The sequence below is a fragment of the Saimiri boliviensis genome, chromosome 5 (assembly GCF_048565385.1).
Source record: "Saimiri boliviensis isolate mSaiBol1 chromosome 5, mSaiBol1.pri, whole genome shotgun sequence".
Taxonomy (NCBI): domain Eukaryota; kingdom Metazoa; phylum Chordata; class Mammalia; order Primates; family Cebidae; genus Saimiri; species Saimiri boliviensis.
In genome coordinates this window covers 39,699,496-39,722,586 of record NC_133453.1, presented here as the reverse complement: position 1 = coordinate 39,722,586, position 23,091 = coordinate 39,699,496, and the positions used below count along the sequence as shown (strand labels likewise).

Genomic DNA, 23,091 nt, shown 5'->3' with positions numbered 1-23,091 from the left:
AGATTAGGTGGCTTACAAAACACAGAAATTCATTTTTCACAGTTTTGGATGCTAGGAAGTTTAAGATCAAGGAGCTAGTAGATTCAGTGTCTGGTGAGAGGCCACTTCTTGGTTCGTAAATGGCCATCTTCTCCATGTGTCCTCATGGAATTAGGGTGATGGAGCAGAGCTCTCTGGGATTTCTTTTATAAGGCACTAGTCCCATTCATAAGTGCTCTATCTTCATGACCTAATCACCTCCCAAAGGTCCTACCTCCAAATACCAACACACTGGGGATTAGGTTTCAACATATGAGTTTTAGGGGAAACACATCACTCTATTGCATATACTACTTAAAGCAATCTACAGATTTGGTGTGATCCCTATCAAAATTCCAATAGATTTTTTTCGTTTAGCAGAAAAACCACTAAAGTATAAAAAGGACCACAAATAGCTAAATTAGTCTTGAGGAAGAACAAAGCTAGACGCATCATACTTCCTGATTTCTAAGTATGTTACACTCTCATGGTCATAGCAGCACTATTTACAGTAGCCAAGATGTGCAAACAACCTAAATATCCATTGACACATGAATGGGGAAAGAAAATGTGGTATTCACATACAATGGAATATTATTCAGCCTTATAAAAGAGGGAAATTCTGTAATATGTGACAACATGGATGAATCTTGAAGCATTATGCTAAGTGAAATAAGCCAGTCACCGGAAGACAAATACTGCACGATTTTTCTCACACGTGGTATCTAAAGTAGTCAAAATTTGTATAATCATCGAGTGAAATGGTGGTTTCCAGGGGCTGGGGAGGGCGGAAATGAGGAGTTTCCTGTCAACAAGCATACAGTTTTGGTTAAGGAAGATGAGTAAATTTTAGAGATCTGCTGGCACAACATTGTACCTACATTCAACAATACTGTATTGTACACTTAAAAATTTGTTAAGAGGGTAGCTCTCACTTAAATGTTCTTACCACAGTAAAATAAAATTGATAAAGCAATAGAAAAGGATTCCTATGTATAAAAAGGCCAATACCTAATTTCCATTTAGTAAAAAGCAATGAACAGTCAACTTATATACAAGCAAATTTCTGTTATTGAGACAGATATGGGATTTAGAAGAAAAATTTCCCAACTGACTTTGCAAGGTGCACGTAGCCTTGAATCCACAAGCATAATGTAAATAATTTACTTTTAAGAAACTGAGACAGAATAATCCTTTAATTATCTCAAAAGATCCTGACATTTCTTTTTTTTTTTTTTTGAGATGGAGTCTTGCTCTGTTTCCTAGGCTAGAGTGCAGTGGTGCTATCTCAGCTCACTGCAATTTCTGCCTCCTGAGTTCAAAGGATTCTCCTGATTCAGCCTCCTGAGTAGCTGGGATTACAGGCGTGCGCCACCATATCCAGCTAATTTTTGTATTTTTAATAGAGATGGGGTTTCACCATCTTGGCCAGGCTGGTCTCAAAATCCTGACCTTGTGATCCACCGCCTCGGCCTCCCAAAGTGCTGGGATTACAGGCGTGAGCCACTGGCCCCAATGCCTGTTTCTGATTTTTATCAAATTCCAGGAACCTAATAGGTAAGGAAAAGTCCCTAACTTGATAAAAATATCTACTAGAAGCCCAAATCAAAAATCATATTAATTAGGAAATTTTGGAAGGCCTCTCATTAGACTCGGGAACGTGATAAAGTCGTTACTAATGTATTGCTCCACGCTGTTTTAGGGGGTCTGGACAATTTAACTAGTTAAGTGATTTGGTAAGTTAGTTGAATGTGCATAACATCATGGCCTTCCTGAGGTATACAGGAGGCGATGGGCTGAGTCCTGACTGCAACTCCCTCAAGGGCCTGCCACACATGGATTATGCACCCACAAGTCTGTTCAGTTCTGTTGCTGGGGTGGGGGGCAGGGGGCAGCAACACCCTGTTTGGTCTGCCAGGTAAAGACTTTGTAATTGCCTATGGCTGAGCCTGACAGATGATAGTACATAGGATTTTGGTCTGGAGCCCAATTAATTCCTCAACTCCATCCATTGATTTTTCTGAGCCTAAGCGAGAAACATAGCCTACCCCATCATGGACCCGAATGGGTTGGATTTTGAGGGTCTGTATTAGGACCCAGGTTACTATTCTGCAGTTACAATGGGTCATGGTCAGGATTACAATCACTCCCAACAGGATTATCAAGCCTGCCTGCAATATAGAATGCAACCATGAGCCACAGTGTGACCATGAGTTCCCATAGCCCATTGAATCTGCTTTAGAGAGAGAGGCTTTTTTTCCTAAGCCTGGCAATGAACTGTTTTACTTTGCCAGTCTCACTGATCAAAGTGCCACATGAAGTGCTTCCAGTTGCATGGGCCTCTGCTTGGCCAGCAGTATGTCAAGAACTATGTACTTATTCAACACTAGTTAGGCTAAGGAATTATGGCTTGTCCATTGTGCCTCCCAGGCTGAAGCAGCAGCATTCATGACCTCAGTGAGAGTCAAAGAAAGGTTGTGCACAGTGTTTTCTAGTTAAATGACCCAACAGTGGTAATTGCCTGAAGTCCATCTTTTTTTTTTGAGATGGAGTTTCACTCTTGTCGCCCAGGCTGGAGTGCAATGGTGTGATCTTGGATCACTGCAACCTCTGCCTTTTGGGTTCAAACCATTCTCCTGCCTCAGCCTCCCAAGTAGCTGGAATTACAGGTGCCTGCCACTATGTCCGGTTAATTTTTGTATTTTTAGTAGAGATGGGGTTTTGCCATGTTGGCTAGGCTGGTCTTGAACTCCTGATCTTATGACCTGCCTACCTTGGCTTCCCAAAGTGTTGGGATTACAGGCGTGAGCCATTGCACCCAGCCTGGAGTCCATCCTTGGACAGAGAGTTGGTAATGTCATTTGGCAGTAACCACAAGTAACCAAGGTCTGCCTATTTTTTGAGTTCCTGTCTTCCATGGTATAGTGCAATATGCTCAACAAGAGAGGCTGTTTGGGTCTTTGCGGGGGAATCTCTGATTAATGCCCCATATGTGCATGCTACATTGGTAGGAGGAAGGCAAGTGAAGGCATGATTTTTTTTTTTTTTTGAGACAGAGTCTCCCTTTGTTGCCCAGGCTGCTGTGTAGTGGCACGATCTTGGCTCACTACAACCTCCTCCTCCCAGGTTCAAGCAAAGCAATTCTCCCAGCTCAGCCTCCCAAGTAGCTGGGATTACAGGTGACCACCACCACACCTGGCCAATTTTTTTTTTTTTTTACTAGAGATGGGGTTTCACCATGTTGGCCAGCCTGGACTTAAACTCCTGACCTCAAGTGATTCACCTGCCTCAGCCTCCCAAAGTGCTGGGATTATAGGTGTGAGCCACTGTGCCTGGCCAGGCATGCTTTTTTAAATCTCAATAATAATGAACGCAATTGCTATCAGCATGCTTTTTATAAAAGATATAATACTCCAAGGGAACACATACAGCGCTGAGAGTATAAATGTCATTAATTACCACAGGGGTCAACCAGGCAGAAGTCTCTCCTGTTGGGGAAAATCCTTAAGTGGAATTGAAAAGTCCATGTAAGATGGGAGCAAATGTCTCCCCTAATGAGGCCATGATAGCCCTGATGGTGGATTCCAACCCCCTTTCCCCAAATGTTCCAGTTGCCTTCAACGTGGGTGGGAGCAAGCTGACGTCTCGACATGTGTTCTGCTCCTGCAGTGTCGGAGTCTAGCCACAGCATTGCATCGTGGACAGATTAATCCAGTTGCGGTAGCTTAGGTACCAGGAAAATCCATGTTTACAGAAATGTTTGTTTGCAGCATTCAGTGGCACAGGAACAAAATATTTATTTGTGGAGACACATCAAGCATTTTGTCAGATTCAGTGGGGAACTGCCTGGGACAGGCATATCAATGAATTTAGTGACTTGGAAGTCACACAGTCTATTCTGTAGGAGAAAGAGAAGGAAGGTTAGATTTCCACCTCTCCCTCCTCTGTACCCTGGCTTATGGGTTCATAGGCGCTCAGGTCCTATCAGTTGGGGGAATTTCCCCATCCACTGTGACATGGGCAAGGGTAGCATCTTCCATCTGTCCTCAGGGAGGTGGGCTGTAATCTGGCCTGGATCCTCTGTTGACTCAAAAAGTTTCTCTTCTGGCCAGGCACGGTGGCTCAGGCCTGTAATCCCAGCACTTTGGTAGGCGGAGGTGGGCGGATCACAAGGTCAAGAAATTGAGACCATCCTGGCCAACATGGTGAAACCCTGCCTCTACTAAAAATACAAAAATCAGCCAGATGTGGTGGCACACACCTGTAATCCCAGCTACTCGGGAGGCTGAGGCAGAAGAATCGCTTGAACCCAGGAGGTGGAGGTTGCAGTGAGCCAAGATTGTGCCACTGCACTCCAGCCTGGTGACAGAGCAAGACTCCCTCTCAAAAAAAAAAAAAAAAAAAAAAAAAAGTTTATCTTCTATACACTGATATCCATCTCTTGAAAATAACCAGGCAAGGCCACAAAGCCACCTTATGGAAAACATTGAATTAGAAGCCTTGGGTTGATAGTGATTATTTTTTGCAGGCAAAAAACAAAATGAAACAAAACAAAAAAACCCATGCTCAGCACCAGAGAGGTAACTGATGAAGAGGGCTACTGTCTTTCATGCCTTGTTATTTAATACCTGTTCTAATCTCTCACCTATCTGAATCTTTAGAAAGGAATTGAAGAGGATGGCGGGGCCCTTGTAGGTTCTCCAGAGACACTGAGGCTGTGCAATAGAAGGAAGCCAATAGACAGCCTGATCAAATATGCAGTGCAAATGATAACTGCCCCTTTGAGGAATTGCTGCACCGGGACCCCAGACTGTTCCCCTGAGATGCGTAGTCCATGCCGAGGTTATTTTATGCTCTCCCATCCATCACTTAACCCTGTCCTTCAATTGTCTACTAAAACACTCAACCACCCCTGACGCTTGGGGGTGATAGAGAGCACAGGGCATCCAGCATACATACCACATGCTTGGGCCCATTGATGTGTGGCTTGTCTTGGGCCACAAATCTGGGGCCATTATCAGATGCATTCCATCCCCGGGAATCCACCATCTAAGATCTGAATTGTGTCACCGATTGATTGACCTGACCTCACAAGGAGGTTTTCTGTTTTTGTGTGTTTTTTTGAAACGGAGTCTCACTCTGTCACCCAAGTTGGAGTGCAGTGGCTCGATCTCACTGCTACCTCTGCCTCCCAGGTTCAAGCGATTCTTGTGCCTCAGCCTCCTGAGTAGCTGAGATTACAGATGCCCACCACCACACCTGGCTAATTTTTGTGTTTTTAGTAGAGGCAGGGTTTCATCATGTTGGCCAGGCTGGTCTGGAACTCCTGACCTCAAGTGATCTGCCCACCTCGGCCTCCCAAAGGGCTGGGATTACATGGGGAGCCACTACATCCGGCCATGAGGAAGTTTAACTGGAATTGATAACCATCCAGAGTGGCACGAACAAACCTAGAAATCTGAGTCTGGTTGCAACCTCATCATCTGCTATTCCCGCTTCCTCATCATGGACTCAGGGGACCACCAGGGTGGCCTGCCACGGCTCCAGGTTTGGAGTGAGGCATGGGTCCCAGGTAGCTCTTGCTATCCCCGCTGCTACAGGCCAGGGCAACTGTCCTTGCCCAGGTGTGAATCATGGGCATCTATCTCCCTGTTGGGTTTTCCGATTGGCTGCCCTTTCCTGGTCCTTTGGCCAGAGAGAGCAGGGTTTTCTTTTTGTTGCTTTTCTTTATTTGTTCTTTTTAATTTAGGCCTGTTGGCAGTTCTGGATTGCAGGCTTCTTTAGTTTTCAGTCTGGCATGTGTGGGAATAAAAAGACAGTCCAGGAATGAACAGTGCGTCGTTCCTGCCTCTGGGTCCCCAGCCAGTCTGCCTCTACTTCCTCCCGCTCAGGGTTGTTGTGTAATTGTCTGTTGATTTATTCCCAGGGTATGTAGATGTACTTAGAGGGGAGATGCAGGGAAAAGTGAATCTATGCCATCATGTCTCAGAACTGGAAGTGCAATCCCCACCCCCACATGCACTAGAATTGCAGAAGAAAAACAAGATAAGAACTTGAATGAAAAAAACATATTATCATGCAACCATCAAATGCTTGGATGGAAAGCGTTCTTAGACATCCTCTAGTCTAATTTCCCACATTTGGAAATGTGGAAATTGGACCGAGAGCTGAATCGGCCAGCCTCATCCCCGGTTCAGCTGCCTGACCCGCCAGCCTGTGTTCTCGCCATTCCACACCAGGCTCTGTCCTGCAGCTTTGAAAAAATGTGAGCTGCATGTCCTGCTCAGATCCCAACCTCCCAGACCAGTTTGCTAGGAGTCTGTTCTGGCTGCAGAAATTCCAGACATCATGTCAACTGGAATGCTAGTAAAATGTTCTCCTTTGACCTTAATTGTTTTCTGGAACTTTTTTTGTTGGGGGTGGCGGGGAAGGAGAAAGAAAGGAGCTGCAATTGCCCTTGGGTAAGATTTGGTTAGAAGTTTAGGAAGACACTGGCCGGGCCTGGTGACTCACACCAGTAATCCCAGCACTTTGGGAGACTGAGGCAGGTGAATCACGAGAAATTGCTGGGATTACAGGTGTGAGTCACTGGTGTCTGATCAGCACAACTTCTTAATGAATGACAGACAGCCTTCACTTTTGAGGCTCAAACATTCCACTTCCTTAGCATAGTATTTAAATCTCTCTCTTTTTCTACCATTTCGGTAATTAAGCAGATAAAGAAAAATATCCAGAACAATATAATAGGGAGTAGGACAAGAAAATTCTGAAAAGCTACGCCTTGTGGGTGGATCGAGTGCTGGGGTCCTTGAGTGTTGCTGGTTGCAGGAAGGCCCCGGCAAAGGGTGCTTTGATGAGCATCCACCTGGAGTGCTGAGTGAATGTCCGACCAGAAGAGGTGGGTATGCAGCTGACAGTGGACATCATCTGTTTAGGTTTTCAGTAGCAACATCATCTGTTTAGATTTTCAGCCTGAGTGAGACTTTCAGTTAATACCCACTGTAAGGGTTATTGCCGAGTTTAAAATGAGGAAACTGAGGCCAGTATAGGAAAATTAAATGCCAGTTTATTCAGCTCCTGGGCGACGTTCTATGGTCTGGGGAATGGGGCCAGAGAAGTCGTGCTGACTTCCTGGGGTGTGGGGTTTTTGTGGCTCTGAGTAAGGAGCAACAGCAGGGCGCTCTGATTGGCTCCAGGGGAGCGGGATTGGGAGGGGCTGGGCTGCTATTGGTTGTCAGGTTGTCAGTTGGGTTTTTTGGTGCAAGATTTGGTTAGGGTTGCATCAGCGGGAATTCCCCAAATGGGTGCTGGGTGCACAACTGAGTGCTGAGTGCAGAGCTGGGTGCTGGGTGCAGAGCTGTGTGCTGAGTGCAGAGCTGGGTGGCTGTCCAGGCTCCTGATGAGGCATCCGGCCTACATCCACCTTAAAACAAGATGCAAATTTTCCTTCAGAAAATCACTGAAAGAATTTTCACTTTGGCACTATTGGTCTATGATACTGAAGAGCTGAGATGCAGAGAAGACACATTGTGTGATTTCTAGTGGTCGCTCTTTTTATCCGTATCTGTTCATCGTTGGATCCATGCTGTTCTGCCACACCCCCTTTTCACTTGCCAACACGTGGGCAATTGCTCCCTATCATAGTATTTCCTCCCCGATTCTCTAGCTGGCCTCTTCACTCTCTTAATTGTATCATTTTCCTGAACAGCAGCTCTTAATTGTCAGATGGTCCTGTTGATGATTTCTTTCCCTTATGGTCAGCACTTTTTGTGGTCTTTCTGAGTTTTTGTCTACTCCAATATCATAAAGACATTCTCTTAGGATTTTTCATAAAAGTTTTGTTGCCTTTTTTTTTTTTTTTTTTTTTGACAGAGTCTCACTCTCTTGCCCAGACTGGAGTGCAGTGGCATGATGTTGGCTCACTGCAACCTCTGTCTCCTGGGTTCAAGTGATTCTCATGCCTCAGCCTCCTGAGTAGCTGAGACTACAGGCACCCATCACCATGTTCGGCTAATTTTTAAATTTTTAGTAGAGAAAGAGTTTTGCCATGTTGGTCAAGCTGGTCTCGAACTCCTGACCTCAGGTGATCCTCCTACTTTGGCTTCCCAAAGTGCTGGAATTACAGGCATGAGCCACTGTGCCTGGCCAATTGCTTCCTTTTTATATTTAGATTGACTATCCATCTGAGTTTGAATTTTGTATGAGTAGGAAATCAAGGTTCATTTTATTTTTATATGGCTAGCTTGTTGATCAGTCATTATATATTATAAAGACCATCCTTTTTTCACTTCACTTCACTGTCATCTTTACCCATGTATCAAGTGAGAATACAGTGTGAGACTTTAAAAAATTAATAGATTTTTTTTTTTTAGAACAGTTTTAGGTGTGGAGAAAAATAGAGCAGGTTAGCTGGGCATGGTGGCACGAACCTGTAGTCCTAGCTTATTCATATGCTTATTTACCAACTGCGTATCTTTTTGTGAGGTGTCTGTTCAGATCTCTTACCCACTTTTGAATCAGGTTGTTTTCTTATTGTTGAGTCTTTTTTTTTTTTTTTTTTTTTTTTTGAGACGGAGTTTCGCTCTTGTTACCCAGGCTGGAGTGCAATGGCGCGATCTCGGCTCACCGCAACCTCTGCCTCCTGGGTTCAGGCAATTCTCCTGCCTCAGCCTCCTGAGTAGCTGGGATTACAGGCACACGCCACCATGCCCAGCTAATATTGTTGAGTCTTAACAGATTAGCTTAATCAGATTGGCTTTGTGAGGCTGAGGTGAGAGGATCATTTGAGCCTGGGAGGTGGAGGTTGCAGTGAGTTGAGATCACACCACTGCACTCTAGCCTGGGTGAGAGAGCAACACCCTGTCTCAGAAAGAAAAAAAAGAAAGAGCAGAGAGTAGAGAGTTCCCATATACCTTCTGTCCCCCACTCTTGTCCCCTCTCCACACTTTCCTGTTATTAGTATCTTGCATTAGTGTAGTACATTTGTTACAAGTGATGAACCAATACTGATACTGTAGGGGAGGACAAATCTGTTCGTGGCTGAGAACCCTGTAACAGAAGACAGATTAATAAGATAAAAGTGCATAAACATATTTAATGTAAGTTTTATGTGGCCTGGAAGCCTTTATAAGGAAATGAAGACTCCAAGAAGCAGTTTGAAGGTTTGATAAAGGGTGGACAGTCATGGAGCATATGATAGAGCAAAGAATTTGAATTAAGTGTAGCCCACTGGCAGAAGCTTATCAAGGCCTGTTTGTTTAGATTCCTCTGTGTTCCTTCATCTTCAGAGGTGAGGACGCTCCTTTCCACCAGGTATAGGGAGGGCATCTCTCACTCAGGGGCTTATGACCTGGCTTCAGGAGAAGGTCAGAAAAACCCTTTCTGCACATGCTGCTTTTGCAAATTCCTTCAGCTTAAAATATTCAATATGTCATTGTGTTAGTCCATTCTTGCATTGCTATAAAGAAATACCTGAGACTGGGTAATTTATAAAGAAAAGAAGTTTAATTGGCTCATGGTTCCACAGACTGTATAAAAGCATGATGCCAGCCGGCATCTGCTCGGCTTCTGGAGAGGTCTCAGGAAACTTACAATTATGGTGGAAGACAAAGGAGGAGCGAGGAGAGACATCTCTTGGGCCGGAGCAGGAGGAAGCAGGAGAACAGGGAGGTGCCACAAATTTTTCTTTCTTTTTTTTTTGAGACAGAGTCTCTCTGTCGCCCAGGCTGGAGTGCAATGGCGCAATCTTGGCTCTCCACAATCTCCACCTCCCAGGTTCAAGCAATTCTGCTGCCTCAGCCTCCCAAGTAGCTGAGACTACAGGCACCTGCCACCACGCCCGAATACTTTTTGTATTATTTTTAGTAGAGATGGGGTTTCACCATGTTGGTCAGTCTGGTCTTGAATTCTCCATGTCAGGTGATCCACCCACCTCGGCTCCCAAAGGGCTGGGATTTAAGCCACCACGCCTGGCCAGTGCCACACATTTTTAAACAGCCAGATATTGTGAGAACTCTATCATGGGAACAGCACTAGGGGGATGGTACTAAACTATTAGAATCCATCCCCGTGATCCAATTACCTCCCACCAGGCCCCACCTCCAACATGGGGAATTACAAGTGGACATGAGTTTGGGTGGGGACACAAATCCAAACCCTGTCAGTCATGGTGCCATATTTTGTGGTAGCATATCCTGAATCCCATCAATAAGTTATTCTGAACTAAAGTCCCATGGTTTCCATTAGGGTTCACTTTTGGTGTTGTACATCCTATTGGTTTTGCCAAATAAATCATGCCATGTAGAACCATTACAATATTATACAGAATAATTTCACTTCCCTAAAAATCCCCTGTGCTGCACCTGCTCACCCTTCCTGCCCTGAGTCCCTAGCAACCACTGATCTTTTTACTGTCACCATAGTTTGTTTCAGAATGTCACATAGTTGGACTCATACAGTATGTAGCCTTTCCAGACTGGCTTCTTTCATGTAGTAATATTCATTTAAGGCTCTTCCATGTCTTTTCATGGTTTGATAGCTCATTTCTTTTTATTGCTGAATAATAATCTATGGTATGGATGTGCCATAGTTTATCCATTCATTTATTGAGGGACATCTTGGTTGCTTCTAACTTTTGGCAGTTATGAATTACAAATAAAGCTGGTATAAACATTCAGGTGCAGGTTTTTGCATGGGCATAAGTTTTCAACTAATTTGGGTAAATATCTAGAAATGTGATTGCTGGATCTTGTGGTAAGCTTATGCTTTGGCCAAGTGTGGTGGCTCATGCCTGTAATCCCAGCACTTTGAGAGGCCAAGGCGGGATCACCTGAGGTCAGGAGTTTAAGACCAGCCTGGCCAACATGATGAAACCCCGTCTCTACTAAAAACAAGAATACAAAAATGAGCTGGGCGTGGTGGCGCGTGCCTGTAATACTAGCTTCTCGGGAAGCTGAGGCAGGAGAATTGCTTGAACCTGGGAGGCAGAGGTTGGTTGCACTGAGCCAAGATTGTGCCACTGCATCCAGCCTGAGCAACAGAGACTCTGTCTCAAAAAAAAAAAAAAAAAAAAAAAAAAAAAAAAAAAAAGGCTCACCGCAGTGACTCACACCTATAATCCCAGCACTTTGGGAAGCGAAGGTGAGTGGATTACTTGAAGTCAGGAGTTCGAGACCAGCCTGACCAACATGGAGAAACCCAGTCTCTACTAAAAATACAAAAATTAGCCTGTGTGGTGGCACTTGCCTGTAGTCCCAGCAACTTGGGAGGCTGAGGCAGGAGAATTACTTGAACCTGGTAGGCAGAGGCTGCAGTGAGCCAAGGTCATGCCCACGACTGCACTCCAGCCTGGGAAACAGTGAGACTTCACCTCAACAACAACAACAACAACAACAAAAAGCTAGCTTCTTCCAAAGTGTCTGTATGAGTTTTCATTCCCACAAGCAATGAATGAGAGTTCCTGTTACTTCACATCCTTGCCAATGTTTGGTGGTGTCAGTGTTTTGGATTTTAGTAATTTTGGCAGGTAAGTAGTGGTATCTCTTGTTGTTTTATTTTGCAATTCCCTAATGACAGATGATGTTGAGCATCTTTTCATATACTTATTTGCCATCTGTATCTCTTTTTGGTGAGGTGTCTGTTTAGAGCTCTTGCCCACTTTTCAATTGGGTTGTTTGTTTTCTTATTGTTGAGTTTTAAGAGTTCTTTGTATATTTTTGGATACCAGTATGGTTGAGTTTTTTTTTTTTTTTTTGAGATGGAGTCACGCTCTCTCTCCAGGCCGGAGTGCAGTGGCACAATCTCAGCTCACTGCAACCTCCAGCTCCTGGGTTCAAGCAACTCTCCTGCCTCAGTCTCCCAAGTAGCTGGGACTACAGGCAGGTGCCACCATGCCTAGCTAATTTTTGTATTTTTAGTAGAGAAGGGGTTTCAACATGTTGGCCAGGGTGGTCTTGATCTCTTAATCTCATGATTTGCCAACCCGTGATGCAAAGAACTTTTGAGTTCTTGTGTACTTTAGGGTAACAGCCTTTTGTTTTGCAAACATTTTCTTCCAATCTGCGGTTTGTCTCTTCACTCTTAACTGTATCTTTTGAAAAAGGGAACTCAAAGAATATCTGGTCCCCCACAACAACATGTCTTATCAGGTGAGAGAAGACTCATTTTCTCAGAAACTAAGATTTTGTGTCATAATGTTGCAAACCACAAAAGTTAATTTTAAAACTCATCTTCTAGATCTACTGAGAATATGTAGTATTATCATCACTAACAGTTTTGAGGAAAGAAATAATTGGCTAATTCATTTTTTAGTGAATGTGTTTTGTCACTACTACAGACATTCTTAAAATCCTCTTTTTCTGGAGAAAAAATAAAGAATTTTCTTTAAAGAAAGTGAGGAGTGAAGCCTAATGGAGAAAATATCTGTTTCAAGGACTAACCCTCCCAATATTTGCTTTTTTTTTTTTAAACAGGCTGTCACTCTGTCACCCCATCTGGAGTGCAGTGATGGAATCATAGCTCACTACAGCCTCAAACTCCTGGGTTTTAGCAATCCTCATGCCTCAGCCTCCTGAGTAGCTGGGACCACAGGTGTGTACCACCACTACACCACCACACCCGACTAATTTTTTTGATTTTTGATAAACCCACTATGTTGCCCAGGTTGGTCTTTAACTCCTGAGCTCAAGTGATCCTCCCACTTTGGCCTCTCAAAGTGCTCAGAGTTATTGAATCTAGCCTTATTTGTCTTTTTAAGAAACAGTCACTAGTGCTGTATGTAGGTTCAGTAGCTATGTAGGCCCTTCAGAGTCACTTCGCTTTTCTGGGCTTTCGTTTCCTTAATGTCTTCCTGTCTGTAAGACACATGCCCTTCCACCCCTTAGACCAAAAAATGTTGCTACCAGTGAGGATCTAATGAGATAAAATAAGGAAAATGCTTTAAAACTTTTTAAACTGCACAGTGCTTAAAAAATGCACTGTTATGATATCATTAAGAGTGATTCCTCAGTGGTAGAAATGGTTGTATAACAACGTGAATGTACTTGATGCCATTTAAAACTGGTTACAATGGTAAATTTTATGGTATATATATTTTACCACAATTAGTACATTTAAAAAGGTGGTTCTTGACATTTAACCTTAGGGTTTGAGGTGCCCCATTTCTTGGGTATGGGCACATAGTGTCTCATACTAGTGAGGATTCTCACCTCTTTCATGCCCAAACCTTTTTTTTTTTTTTTTTTTTTTTTTTTTTTTTTTTTGAGACGGAGTTTCGCTCTTGTTACCCAGGCTGGAGTGCAATGGCACGATCTCGGCTCACCACAACCTCCGCCTCCTGGGTTCAGGCAATTCTCCTGCCTCAGCCTCCTGAGTAGCTGGGATTACAGGCACGTGCCACCATGCCCAGCTAATTTTTTGTATTTTTAGTAGAGACGTGGTTTCACCATGTTGACCAGGATGGTCTCGATCTGTCGACTTCGTGATCCACCCGCCTCGGCCTCCCGAAGTGCTGGGATTACAGGCTTGAGCCACCGCGCCCGGCCCATGCCCAAACCTTTAAGAAAATTCTGGGGGGCTGAGCGCAGTGGCTCATGCCTGTAAATCACAGGACTTTGGGAGGCCGAGGTGGGTGGATCATGAGGTCAAGAGATCGAGACCATCCTGGTCAACATGGTGAAACCCCATCTCTACTAAAAATACAAAAATTAGCCAGGAGTGGTGGCACACACCTGTGGTCCCAGCTACTGGGGAGGCCGAGGCAGAAGAATCACTTGAACCCAGGAGGTGGAGGTTGCAGTGAGCCGGGATTGCGCCACTGCACTCCAGCCTGGTGACAGAACAAGACTCCATCTCAAAAAAAAAAAAAAGAAAAAAAGAAAGAAAGAAAATTCTGGAAAAGCTAGGTCGGTGACATGAACATTGGAATCAGAGATCGACAAACCCCATTTCTTCCTTTCTAAATCAGTAGTATGGGTTCTTGTCTGCAGCAGTTTTTTTTGAGAAAGCGGAAGGGGTAGGTGTTGGCAATCAACGAGCTGTACAATATACACGTTGAGGTCAGTCATTGTAAACTCCCCATGACTGTCTAATCATTTCAATACCAAAAGAAAAACTTAAAACCCCAGCTGCTAAAATCTTTGTCTTAACTCTTTGAGTCTCTCCCTACAAGGCCCAGAAAGGAATGAGATAGGTGTGAATGGAATCTCTTTCCCTTTCCCTTGCCACACTCTGGAGGAGGTGTCTAAGGCAGTAGCCAATGCCAGCTGCCAGAGAGTCAAGGAGGAAGGAGTGGCCCCGTCGAATCCACAAACCATACCACCCTGGCCCATGTGTTACTTACATACAATCTCCCAAGTTGGCAACAAATGGCATGCACATTCAGGGGATTTTGGTTTCACTGTCAGTGTTTATATTTGAAGAGTGTCACATTCAGATGAATGGGAAGGGTGTGTTGCAGCTGAGCTGAGGTTAAGACTTTCTTGGCTTTCTTAGGGACACTTACAGGTCCAAATCTGCTTTCAGATCTGAGATTCAAGAGGGTGGAAACCACTTGGAGATTGAGTCAAAGCAGACCTGCCCTCGCTGTGTGCTGGGCAGGAGCCAGCTCTCCATGTCCATGCAGCTCCAGCAACACCTCCGGGTCTTTCAGCTTCCCTGGGACTAAGGACCATGCACATGATTAATTCTGACATAAACAGTCACACAGATACCTATCCCAAGATGAGGGTAAGAAATTGGTTAGAGCAAATGAAGTAATACTGAGCCTTGTGCTTCACAATAGGAATTCAATCAACTTGAGGGTTATAATTCACTTTTAACTCTTACTACTTTTATTTTTTTTTGAGATGGAATCTCCCTCTGTCACCCAGGCTGGAGTGCAATGGTGCCATCTTGGCTCATTGCAACCTCTACCTCCTGGGCTTAAGTGATTCTCATGCCTCGAGTAGCTGAGACTACGGGCATGTGACACCATGCCCAGCTAATTTTTTTGTATTTTTAGTAGAGATGGGGTTTTGCCACGTTGGCTGGGCTGGTCTTGAACTCCTGCTCTCAAGTGATCCACCCGCCTCAGCCTCTCCAAGTGGTGGGATCACAGGGGTGAGCCACTGTGCCTGGCCATAATTCACTTATCTAGGGTCAGTGCCTTACAAATGGCACAAGTTGAAGCCCTGAGACTCCCACCCGCTACCATGTTCCCCACATTCTCAGGACTGCCTCTCAGATGCCTCCAGCAGCTCATCCATATCTGCAAGGCTGGGGCTGGGTACATGCAATGAGATGTGTACAGGGTCTAAGAGCAGAAACTCTCGAGTGAAACACTCCTGAGTTCATGCACTGGCCCTGCCATTTGTCAGCTGATTGATGTTGCATTTAATTTTGTCATCTGTATGTAGGCCTAATAATTTGTAGCCATATTAGAGATGTTGTGAGCTTAAATAACATGATAGTGAATACTTATTTGTTTATTGAGACAGGGTCTCGCTCTGTCACCCAAGCTGGAGTGCAGTGGCGTGAGCATAGCTCATTGCGTCCTTGACCTCCCACGCTCAGGTTTTCCTCTCACCTCGGTCTCCTAAGTAGCTGGAGACAACAGACACACCCCACCACGCCTGACTAATTTTTAAAATTTCCTGTAGAGACGGTGTCTCCCTATGTTGCCCATGCTGGTCTCTGTCTCTCGGACTCAAGTGATCCTCCTGCCTTGGCCTTCCAAAGTGCTGGAATTACTAGTGTGAGTCACTGCACCCACAGCCTATTTATTGAGAACTGCAGAAGGCACAGGTACTATGTGAGGTGCTCCAGCTGTTTTTTCTCCCACAGTTTTGCTCAGATCGGAGTTCCAAAGCTGGAGCTTGACGACTCATATTTTAAAAAATTTTGCAGTTAATTCTGAGGTTGGTCAGGTTGAGATCACGGTTGTGCATTCATATTTAGGCAGTGACTAACCACTCAGGGTCTTAGAGACAAACAGAGCTCTTTCTGTCACTCACTGACTGAATGAGTGTGGCCAGGTCTTTCAACCTCTCTAACCCTCAGTGTAGCCTCATTCATAAAATGGGACCAATGGTAGCATCCACTTCTGAGAACTGTTTGGAAGTGGAAATTAGCCAGTTTAGGTGGCTGTGTCTGGCATACACAAATGGCTTGATAAGTATTAGCTTGTGCCTTTCTTAGGCCATCTCATTTTTGTTAGGTGACTGAGAAACCAAGGACCTTCTGACTTTTGTGCATCGGTCACTCTTAGTTTAAATCTGTTGCTCTTCCGTCCACATAATTCATTCCAAATCCTAAGTGTTGGAGAAAGGGAGTTAGTATGTCGTAGAAAAATCCCTGTATTTGGCCCCGCAGGACTGTATTTGACTCTACATAACTGTTTGAGCATTAGTTTCCTCATCTATAACATGGGAGAACAATACCCTGAATTGCTGCGAGAATTAGTGATAGTTCATGTCAAGGTGTAACATATAAGTAATGTGTTAGTGTTCTGGTTATAAAATGTACAGCATGTGAAAACAAAAGGGCAGAAAACCCTTATTAAAAACGCACTCAGGAAACAGAAGCAGATGGGAGAGAACTGGGGAGGGACTGGGCATGGTGGCTCATGCCTGTAATCCCAGCACTTCAGGAGGCCAAGGTGGGTGGATTGTTTGAGGTCAGGAGTTGGAGATGAGTCTGACCAACATGGTGAAACCCCGTCTCTACTGAAAATACAAAAATTAGCCGGTCGTGGTAGTGGGTGCCTGTAGTCCCAGATACTTGGGAGGCTGAGGCAGGAGAATCACTTGAACCCAGGAGGTGGAGATTGCAGTGAGCCAAGATTTCAGCACTTTACTCCATTCCAGCCTGGGCAACAGACCAAACCAACCAACCAACCAAACAAACAAAAACAAAAAAGAGAGAGAGAGAGCGAACATGGGAGGGTCTAGGGCTCAGAGCTTGGGGAACAGGCCTCACTCAGTAGCACCAGCACTCCAGGCTCGATACTGGAAAGACACGGGTTACTACTAAACTGGAGAACAAGGCCAAGGATGGGAACTCAGCCCCTGCAGGGCTGAGCCAAGCAGGGCTGAGTGAAAACACTTCCTCCTTTGTGAACAATCTACCTATATTTCAGTTACAGGGCTGGCTTTATTCAGTCCTAGGGGAGGGAGAAGAGGGCTGGTCTGTGGCTTCAGTGCTGAGATTTGGATCAAGAGAGGCAAACACCCTCTCCCCAGACCCTTTGCAAGGAAGAATGGCATATTACTTGCCACCGACAGGGGTTATTATTACTAAATGGAGTCGGTATAAATGCTTTCCAGTGAAGCATGTCCAGCGCTCAGGTTTCCAGTTTGCACGTCAATGAATTGTCTGCCACCTACCTCTTCTGAATGGTTGGAAATTGGGCATCTGTTCCTTTAAAAAGGAAACATGTCTTGCTTGAGTGAGTTAACTCCGTCCTCCTGCTTTAGGAGTAAAATGTACCCTGGGGTTCCTTCTGTTGTGAATTTTCTTTTTCTCTGGAGAGGAGATTCTGCCCTTTTGCTGGAGGGAAGCGTTTTACACATTTCCTCCTTACTCTTGTGTTTTTTTCAAGCCGGGCTGAATTTGCTAGTCCACTCAACAGGAAGTGAGGCCGTGGAAGGTGGTGATCGAAAGTAAAAGCAAGCTTCCTCCTGGGAGCCCTTCCCACCGCGCTCCCCACGGACGCGCGGAGTTAGGCAGGTTAGGGGACTCGGAGACTGCGATGGTGCCCGGAAAGGGTGGAGAGGGTGAGTGCCTGTTGCCGAGGTGACCTCTTCCACAGGAAACCACAATATTTTTGTTTCTTCACTAGCTCTAGAAACGGGGCGGTGGGCAGGGGGAAGCAACTCGCATCTGTCTTTCTGAGGACACCTCTGGGTCCTGCCTGGCCCCGCTCTCCGGTGGGGCTTCTCTCCGAGCCGTTGCCTCTGACCTTGTTGCTTTTTCACTCGGAGGAGTCTCCTTTTCCTTTGCTGCCTTCGGGGCTCCCAGCTTCCCTGGCGCCTCGAATACCGACACACTGTCTCCCTCCTGTGGACCCGTTTGGAGATTCCAGAAAACTTTATCAATCCACTTTCGTTTTTCCTTTTTCATTTGGCCCTGGGGCCGGGGGTTAAGTTCTTTATTCTGTCGAATCAATCACGATGCCCTGCAGACCTGGGTCCCAAGGCGCACAGCCGGCTTCCCTCCTCCCCGGGTTCTAAGGGTTTCCTTTTGTCTCTTCACTCCCACCCCTGCTCTCTCTCTTGCTTCCCAAAGACAGTTCTCTAATGTTTTGATATGAATTCGTGATTTTATCTGTATCTTTGCAAAATGTATTTTTCTTTTGTGTGTGTACACTATTTTTTAACTATGCGATCTCAGGCAGGAAGTAATTCCTCCGTGCCTCTGTTATCTCATCATTACATGCGATTAATAATGCCTCAGGAGGTGACTGTGAGGCCTGAAGGAGATAAGAGGCATAAGTCACTTACTACACCAGTTATCAATGATTATCGCATATTAATATTATTGGTATTTTATTTTGCGCATTCTATTTCTTTTTTGTTTTTTTTTTTTTGAGACAGGGTCTTGCTCTGTCACCCAGGTACAATCATGATTGTACAGTGGCATAATCATGGCTCACTTGGACCTCGACATCTTGGGATTAAATAATTTTCCCATCTCAGCTTTCAGATTAGCTGGGACCACAGGCATGTGCTACTACACCTGGCTAATTAAATTTTTTTTTTTGTAGAGATGATGTCTTGCTATGTTGCCCAGGCTGGTCTCAAACGCCTAGGCTCAAGTGATCCTCCCACCTTGGCCTCCCAAAGTGCTAGGATTACAGGCATGCCACCGTGCCCATCAGGCATTGATGTTATGGGGCCACCTTGACCTAGCCCTCTCTGGTGAGGAGTCCCTTTCAGATACTTCATTCAGTCTTCTCAGCTATGAGTTCCTGCCCTCTGAATGCTTATATTCTATTTGGGGAAGGACAAAAGGCAGTTTCAAAGAAGAGAGATGCTTGATTTTCTTTTCCTGCTTTTAACATCAGAAAGCATTTCAGCTAACTCTCAGTATGAAGGTGATCTTTTGTTTACTGATAAATATATTATATATATATGGGCAACTAGAGCCCAACATGATGAGGGCCCCAGGATTTGCCTCTTTGATAAGATGGTAAAAACCCATCTTGCAGTTAACTTCATGGTTTCCTCAGCTACGCCTCTTTGATAAGATGGTAAAAACCCATCTTGCGGTTAACTTCATGGTTTTCTCAGCTACACTCTTATACAAGGACCACCTTTGGTAAGATGGGCTTACCGAAGAGTTATTTCAGAGATTTTTCTTTCTAGATTTTTTTTATTTTAGAATTTTTTTTTATTTTAGAGTTTTTTCTTTTTAGAGGTTTTTCATTTTAGAGTTTTTTAGATTGCCGAGAGTGGAATCTGGTGACTTTGGGGCCATGGAGATGCTCTTTGGCTAAACCAGGGGCTTTTGCTCTGAAAGTTCGCAGCCACCTTGAGAACCAAGATGAGGGCTCTGCAGTGCCCAATCTCAAGACCTCTCTGGGGTGCTCAGTCACAATCCATTGAATGAAAAACTTAAAGTCTTAATGATGAACGCCAAAAAACCTTTAAATATTAAATATGAAAAGAAAGTGTTCTTAGTTACAATCCAGTCCAGTGTCCTCATTTCAGAACGTGGAAATGAGGCTCCAAAGGTAAAATGACTCATCCAAAGTCACATAAGGATGTTGGCCAGTGGCCAATGCTCAGGTGGCCACGTGCCTTGCCCCACCCTGCCTGCGATCTCATGGACCACCAGGCATTTTTCCTTCAGCTTTAGAAGCTTTAGAAGGCGGCTCTGCTCACTCAGAGACAAGCGTGTTTCTTCCCCTCCAGTGTGTGTGACTCAGGAGTTTAAAAACAGGAAGTGCAGCTGGCTTCCGTCCTTCATTAGACGTTTGCTCTTGTCTTAGATGCTCAGATGGGCAGTGGATAGGCCTGTGAAGAAGGTGCTACTGTTGTGATAATAAGGTAAGGATTCGCCTCTCTGGTAAGGTCAGAGGGGCCTTTTGGGAGGAAGGCCTTTGATTCTGGAGTTTTCTAGGCTGCTGAGAGTGAGATTGGGTGGCCTTGGGGCCATGGAGGTGATCCTCGTATTTGAGTGTGGATGGGGAAACCGTGAAGTTAGTGTAAGAGGCAGCAGTCCCTCTGAGAGCCTTGCGGAGGGCCGTGCAGTTTTCAGATCTCAAGGCCACTCTAGCTTAGATCGATGGAGTCCTAGGAGTTTCTGAAAGGCTCCAAGTTTAGCTACTTGTAAAAAAGCCTGAGAACCCAGCCAAACTTGTCTTAGAAGCCAAAATTTAAATCTCAACTGACTTGGCTGCTACAGCTATCCTCCCACCAACACACATACCCACCAACACACACATTTGCTGACATACACGCACACACACACACACACACACACACAGACACACACACACACACACACTCATACTCATTTGGTCCTACTAATTCAATTCGTTTTTTAAAGAGATTTAAAAAGGCTGGGTGTGGTGGCTCACATCTGTAATCCCAGCACTTCGGGAGGCCAAGACAGGTGGATCCCCTGAGGTTGGGAGTTTGAGACCAGCCTGTCCAACATGGAGAAACCTCGTCTCTCCTAAAATTACAAAATCAGCTGGGCATGGTGGCACATGCCAACTACTTGGGAGGATGAGGCAGGAGAATTGCTTGAACCCGGGAGGCGGAGGTTGCTGTGAGCCAAGATCACGCCATTGCTATCCAGCCTGGGCAACAAGAGCAAAACTATCTCAAAAAAAAAAAAAAAAAAAAAAGAAAAAGAAAATTAAAAAGATACAAAACAGTTCAAAAAACAATGTAATGGGAAGACTGGATGGACAAAATCAGAGACCTGTCTTTGTGGGGTTAAGAATTTACAGGTGAAGTTGCAAGTTTCATTCTGTTTGAAAATGATGGGATTGTATGTTTTGTTGAGGTTGGGACACCTTTGCTTGGTTGTTTGAACACCGTGGCTGCAGCGCCCTGTTACGGACACCATGTGAGTGCAGAATGGATGTCTGTGAGGTTCAGGGGCAGCCCGAAGTCTGAGGCAGCCAGCCTGGACCTGAGGCAGCGGCAATGCTGCTTACCGGTTAGAGGTTTGGGCCTGAGTGGCTTCAGGTTCTCTCAAGCTTCGGTTTTTGTTTCCGATGGCGAATGCATGTTTTTCTTTTCCCCCCACCTGTGGGGTCGTTATCAGTGCAAGAGCTAGGATGCTGCTAGAGCATTAACTAGAATGATTGTGATGAGATGGAATGTATTTGTAGTTTAATTGTGGCATATAAAGCAACGGTAGAATGGGACTCTGGAATGAGACGCTAAGGCCTAGACTCCAGCACTGCCTTTGTGAGGCTCTGGCCCTCTCTCTCCTGCAGCGGATTTGCTAAGAACTCCCGGTTTTGTGGTTTTGCTGTTGTCCATTTTTTTGGAATTTTAATCTCTAAAAAAGTGATGATTTTATGTTTTTCTTCATGAGATTCCTTCACTGCCTTCCAGCTGCAAGTAGAATCATATCTGGATCTTTGTGCTCTGTCACTGAGGCCGTTGAATGAGACTCAAATCGGGCTGTGGCTCTCTCCCTTACTAGCGCATTTCCAAGCCGTGACTTTCCACAACAGAAAAATGGGTACAACAACAGTAATTTCTTCAGAGGTTTTAGTGAAATGAGGTTAAAAAATATTTTTGTGTTTATATGGACATATAGGTTATAAATATTTATTATATCATTTATGTATATGATTATTATAAACACATGTCTTTTTATTTAAATACTCTGAGGGATAAATATATAAAATATTAAATATATAATACAAATAGACATATACATTTACCATTTAGCAGATATTATATAAAATATATGTATTACATGGAAAATATTCAAATTTACCTATGTTATATATACATGTGAAAAAAAACTGGGAAAAAGGCACAAAATGTGACCAAAGAATTACTTCCAAATGGCAAGTTTTTAAGTAATTTTTATTTTCTTTGTATACTTCTTTGTATTTTCTCTAAGAAACAAGTGTTACTTTTACTATTTTTAGGAACCAAAAACTACAAGGACATTATTTTAAAAATACTAGCTTAACCAAGTTGCTAGCCCATAAGAGTGCAGAAAATCTAGGTCCCATAAAACAAGAACCACCACGTGATGCCTCTCCCCCACAGTACTAGACTGGCCCATTGTTAATGGTGTCATAAATCCTGTGCAAGTGACTGTTTTCTAGGTACTATGGCTAGAAGGATGTATGACTTAAGCAAAACCCAGAAAACAGAAAAGGCTGACTATTATCTGACGGCGTGTCCCAGAGCACCTGGGTCAGAGGAGAAGCCATGTTAGCATTTTCCTTCTAAGCGTCAGTTATGATTTGATGGGAAGGCCACTTAAAAAGTATTGTCACATTGTTGCAAAGGCAATGAAATGAGTGAGATGAGGTGGCTGCGGAGGACAGGAGCTACACCGGTTGTATTATACTCGAATTCATGTCATCTCAGCCTTGGATTGTATTGATTTTTATTGTATACCATCAGAAAATGCTATTAAATAGGTAACAAAAGACTAAAAAAGGTTTATTCCTTTTGACTCAATAATACTGCTTTTAGGAAATTATTCTAAGAAAATAATTAGAAGTTATTTTAACTTAAACTTTAACTTAAAGATTTGCATCTTAAGATCAACCTAAATATAATCAGGAACTGACTGATTATAAACCTTGAAGTTAACTTTAACTTAAAGATTTGTGTTTTAAGATCATCCTACATAGAATCAGGAACTGGCTGTGTAAATTATAGGCAATCTCTAAGATTAAATGCTTTACAGATATTAAAACCCACGCTGTAGAGGAAAAACTACAGACATCAGAATGTACTTACAATACGAGATGTATTTATCAGTGGAAAAATCCTCTTATGCTACAGAAATATGATGTGTTCAAATATAAGGAAAAGTGTGTATGCATAAAATATTTGGTAGGAAAGGGTAAAATATTAGGCATTTATCTTTGGATGGTGGAATTAT

The 23,091-nt window shown here is 44.1% G+C and overlaps 1 protein-coding gene across 5 annotated transcripts in view; it reads left to right on the top strand.

Moving 5' to 3' along the window:
• CASP8 (caspase 8) overlaps positions 1-23,091 on the top strand; it is a 59,393-nt gene that overhangs the window by 10,707 nt on the left and 25,595 nt on the right. Inside the window, exon 1 of one of the 5 annotated variants that reach the window (XM_074399273.1) lies at positions 12,489-12,606. The exons of 2 other annotated variants lie outside the window; for them this stretch is intronic. Coding sequence is in view for 1 of the 3 variants with exons in the window: in XM_003925657.4 (XP_003925706.4) it covers positions 17,744-17,768 (25 nt within the window). In the remaining 2 variants the exon portion in view is untranslated. Of the gene's footprint in view, positions 1-12,488; positions 12,607-14,908; positions 17,769-17,924; positions 20,043-23,091 lie in introns of those variants that run through there. 2 more of the 5 variants (XM_003925657.4, XM_010336437.3) reach the window with 2 other exon arrangements.